The sequence below is a fragment of the Salmo trutta genome, chromosome 6 (genome assembly GCF_901001165.1).
Source record: "Salmo trutta chromosome 6, fSalTru1.1, whole genome shotgun sequence".
NCBI classification, from domain to species: Eukaryota; Metazoa; Chordata; class Actinopteri; order Salmoniformes; family Salmonidae; genus Salmo; species Salmo trutta.
In genome coordinates, this window is record NC_042962.1 from 52,106,311 (window position 1) to 52,111,087 (window position 4,777).

The 4,777-nt window shown below is 42.7% G+C and overlaps 1 protein-coding gene across 1 annotated transcript; it reads right to left on the bottom strand.

Annotated features, from left to right (window-relative positions):
• Window positions 1–911: 911 nt before the first annotated feature.
• Window positions 912–4,274, bottom strand: LOC115196242 (POU domain, class 3, transcription factor 3-B). Its single transcript, XM_029756872.1, has 2 exons — window positions 2,256–4,274; window positions 912–1,942 (listed from the first exon to the last, which is right to left on the bottom strand). The coding sequence occupies exons 1-2, from the start codon at window positions 3,477–3,479 to the stop codon at window positions 1,832–1,834; spliced, it is 1,335 nt and encodes a 444-aa protein (XP_029612732.1). The 5' UTR covers window positions 3,480–4,274; the 3' UTR covers window positions 912–1,831.
• Window positions 4,275–4,777: the final 503 nt, after the last annotated feature.

The following is a 4,777-nucleotide window of genomic DNA, read 5'->3' on the forward strand; positions in this document are numbered from 1 at the left end:
TAGCATACAGTCATCACTTTGCAACTAAAAAGTAGAATATCCAACGCCAAAACTCTAATAACGTAATGACAACAATGGATAGTATACAGTGTGTTCACATGCGCATGCATGTGAGTGTGTATTTGCAAAATAACAATACTGTTTCTCAAAACATAAATAAGGTCCATGAGATGTATATATGAATACACTGGCGCATGAAAACAATAAGACTAAAATATATAGACTATACTGCTTTCAATCGGATCGTCGTACTCCTATACTGACGTAGGGCGAATGATTCAATATTTGACAAACAATATGAGTAGCAACATCTACCTTTAAGTTTGTAAAACATGACGCACAACTCCGGTGAGATAGGCCTACAGCATTAACCAGAGCTCTGGAATAAGATCGGCAAGATCCCCCACATTGGGCCTACTGCGGAAGTGTCACGCGGTGGATGTAAACAAACGCATAGACCGTACTTTGAAGTGACTAGTCGTCTACGGACTAATTATACGGCTAGATGACGCAAACGCTACATAATCAATAAAGTTATCGGATGCTGCTGCTATGATGAAGGTGGAGAAGCTAATTAGTTCAAGATAAATATGAATTGTGAACAAATCAAATATACCCTGGTGAAATTGTCAAATATAATTCCCTATGGTGCTCCAATAACATTGACATTGGAGATGCACAGAGGTTCAGCATTCGATATAACATAGGCCTATTCTTCCTAAATGATAGTATTTTTTTGTATACTTATGTTATGCAAATCTGTGACAAAAGTAGTTGGAACAAGAACAATCGGCAATTTCTCTGCGTTAACCTTTCTCACATCAAATAATATCACGAATGCAAGCCTTGTTTCATAAACAAACGTAGCTGAATATTCAATTCAAATATAAATCTCAAAACACACAATGACGTAATTTCATTCTAACAAATTTATTGGTCTCAATCAGGTCGTAAGGAATCACTACTGAAATTAAATTACAATCAAATTATCACATCAAAATATACCCTTATTACCAAACAACTGTCAATGTCAGCTTATGTTGATTTGTGCTCCTTTTAGAAACGAGAATACAAAATTAAACATAACGAATGAAGTCAACAATGAAAACAGGAAAGCAAAACATCTTACACAAAGTTCTGGGGGGAAATAAATTACCGTTTGGAATAATTGCTATGTATTCCGAATAGAATATTAAAACAAGTCATTTTGATGAAAAATATAAAGTAAATAAGTCAGATCAGAATCTGATCTAATGAATCTATATTGCCGGCTTTACAGAGTCTGTTGTTTATTAAAACCTACCAAAGAATACTGCTTAGAAATGGCAGCATGTATAGTTACATCCACAGCACCCGTTCAGTCACACTTGGCAACGGAGAGGAGAAGAATTTCAAATAAGTGCAGCTGAAGATAGTCTTTTCAAATGTCTATTTCTATTTCTTCATTCACGGTGTTCAAGTCCCATGAAAAAAAATCCATTTGAAAAAAAGATGTGATCTTTTAGATCAGATGGCGGGGACAGTCCTGGTGAGTTTATATTTTATCATTAGGCGTGGAGGGCCTCAAAATCCCAATTCCTCTTTGTGAAAATTTAAACCATGCAGTCTTCCCCGCAAAAAATATGTTGGAAGCTTCGTGGATGCCACTCTTCTTCGTATTGATGCTGTTGCAGTTTTTGTTCCTTTGTTAAAGTAGGGGTTTAAAATGTCCCATTTTTAAATATACAAATGCCTGCCTCTTTTGTCTTTCGCAAATCAGATACAGGGTACAGGGGGAATCTTTTTCAAATTCTAATAGGACTACTTGCTTTGACATTTCCAGTTGGTGTTGTTAATGCGCCAAAATTACCTGATGGAACGAACTTGTAGTCACCCTCTGGTCGGTCGGTTCACTCGGCCCAGTTAAACTTGCATCTTTTAAGTAATCTACTAAAAAATGTCCCTGAAAGAAAGAGCAGAAGGAACCTTTTAGGTTAAGACATTTCAGGGCTTGGAAGAAGGTTATCGGTGCGTTTTGGGGTTGGGTGGAAAAGGGGGGTTTGTTTTGTTCTGGTGAAAAATATATAACACATTTGCAGTCTTATTCCTATTCCATCACAATCACAGTATCAAAAATGTTTTGGCTATCTTGACGATAGTCTGTGTTTTATCAGTTTTAATTTTATATAAAATATTTTTTAGTCTTGTGTTCTGCTCTATGTCTCACTGAACATTCGTTTGCAGTCCATGGAGGGGGGCGGTGTATCTGCACTCACATTGCCGACCTGCGAGTACACATCCTCCGGCGTCTGTGGCACACCTGGGGGCGTCATCCGTTTTTCCTTCTGTCTCCTATTGCAAAACCACACTCTAACCACTTCTTTCTCCAGCTGCAAGTTGTCCGCTAGTGAGGTTATCTCTTGGGCCGAGGGTTTGGGGCATTTCAGGAAGTGGCTCTCCAAAGCTCCCTTCACGCTTACTTCGATGGACGTGCGCTTCTTTCGCTTTCTACCTTGTGCCGCTATCTTGTCGATGCTGGTCGGGCTGCCAGTGGTAGAATCCGCCTCCTCCAGCCATTTGTTTAGCAATGGCTTCAGCTTGCACATGTTTTTGAAGCTGAGCTGGAGAGCTTCAAACCGACAAATGGTGGTCTGAGAGAAGACGTTCCCGTACAGGGTGCCCAGGGCCAAGCCCACGTCCGCCTGCGTAAAGCCTAGTTTGATTCGGCGCTGTTTGAACTGCTTGGCGAACTGCTCCAAGTCGTCCGAGGTCGGTGTGTCCTCGTCGGAGTGCTGGTCGTGGCTGTTCACCCCTCCGTGGTGTTGCTGCTGGTGATGCGGATGCTGGTGGTGATGGTGGTGATGGTGGCTGCCGTGGTCCAACTCTGGGGTGTCCCCCCTTACCAGACCCGGGTGCACCAGGCTCTGGCTCCCTGGTTGACTGAGCATTCCATTCACCGTGAAGCCCCCGGGGTTGGAGTAGATCAGCGACTGCTGCTGCTGCTGTCCCCCGGATATCGAGTTGAGGTGAGCCGCAGTTGTGCTCCCCCAAGCCCCTGCGTGAGTCTGATGAGGACCTAAGTGTGGGGGCCTGTGGTGCAACGCGGTGCCCGTGTGTAGATCGTCTCTTCCCGAGTTGTTTTTCACGTCCTGCTGCTGAGGGCTGCCTGTCATACCGACGGGACTCGACGACCAATGCGATCCGGCTTCGGCTGCTGCAACAGCGGCTGCAGCTGCCGCAGCGGCGGCGTGCGGCAGGGATGTCACCCACTGATGAGCATGGCTCAACATATGTCCTCCGTTGCTCGCTGCCATAGCTCCCTGCATGAAGTCACTCTGTACCATCTTTACTGTGGGGTCTCCCCTGTACCCACCAGACACCGAGGTAACCGCAGCACTGCCCGGCTGCATACCACCGCCTCCAGAGTCAGAATGCACGATCGAGCCGGACGAGAGGATACTATTGCTGGACAGATAGGGGTTGGAAGCCGCGGTGGCCATTCCGTTAACCCTTATGAATATGTTTGTTGATTACCCCCCTCCCTTTTTCAGTTACTTTTTTCGAGCAGGCAAATTGTATCTCATGAATTATTCAAACTTTAAAAGTCTGGGTTGTATTTTGGCAAATACCATTGACTTGTTCTGCAAACGCCAGAAGAATAAAAAGAATAGCAAAAATGAATTTAAATCCGTATTTGTTGTGTTTACAGCGTTTATGTATTTCAAATAGAAACGGATAAAATAGCGATGAATAAAAATCCAGGTTCTCAAAAGCAGTTTGAAACCATGTGCAGTCCGTCAAGAAAGTCCGTCGTATTTAGAACGTCTGAGAGTTAAAATTAAAATACACAGAAAAAATATATTTGCCCCAATAAACTTCTAGTGGTCGAAGAAATGTAACAATTTCTCCACGAAATACAAAGTCCCAGTTTATGTTCCTATTGCAGGGGAGAAAAACACAAGCACTCTGGCTCCTTGGTTCTTTTGAAATTTAGCCGCTGAGATTTCTCCCTTGTTGCTTTATTCTTTTCTTTCGCTGTTCCTTTTATAGTACTGTAGAGTCTTTCTCTTTGTTCTGTTTTGATGTGTATAAACCTGCCAAACCGCTAACTCCCGCTGAAGTACAATCCAGTATTACAGTGCACGGCGATGGTTGCAAGCCTCTTCTCCCATTCGCTTGTTCGGTCTCTCTCTCTCTCGCTCTCTCTCCCTGTCTTTCTCTTTCTGACAGTTCGCTCAGTCCCTCCCTCAAAGCTCGAGGACACACGAATGTTTACCCTGTGCCAAGCGTGCGCACATCGTCCACGTCTCGCCCGCTTCAAATACGAGGAAGTCGAGTGCAAGACTCCCGTTGATTGGATACCCGGGGTATGATTGACAGGTCTCGCCAGCCTCGCTTGAGGCGCGTAAACCTCCTTCCGGCCGTTGCAATTGGCTGGTTTTTAATTCAATCCAAATAAATAAATAAATGAGCAAATTAATACAAAATAAAGGAATGAAATAAACACAAACATATCTGATGAATGTATTCGTGAGCAATATGGAGCTATACATGAATTATTGTTTACTTGGGTTCAAAACATATTATAACTTTCATATAAATCAGAATAGATTCAACCTTGTCAAAAACCAGAAAGTGTTTTAAAACTGTTATTGGTGGAAATAGACCTAATGATATATTGCATTTATCTGCATAAAATATGTTTATATTAGCCTAATATGCATAACAGCGACCACATAAAATAAACTATTGTAATAGGCTTGGTGGAGATGGGGCCTTTTGTACGTTTTGGATGTTG

What these genes read in the sequence shown, in the direction of transcription:
- LOC115196242 (XM_029756872.1), bottom strand. Translation starts at nt 3,479, where the DNA reads ATGGCCACCGCGGCTTCCAACCCCTATCTGTCCAGCAATAGTATCCTC. An exon ending in TGTACTCGCAGGTCGGCAAT is followed by an intron (nt 1,943 to 2,255) that starts GTGAGTGCAGAT and finishes TCTTTCTTTCAG; the next exon opens with GGACATTTTTTAGTAGATTA.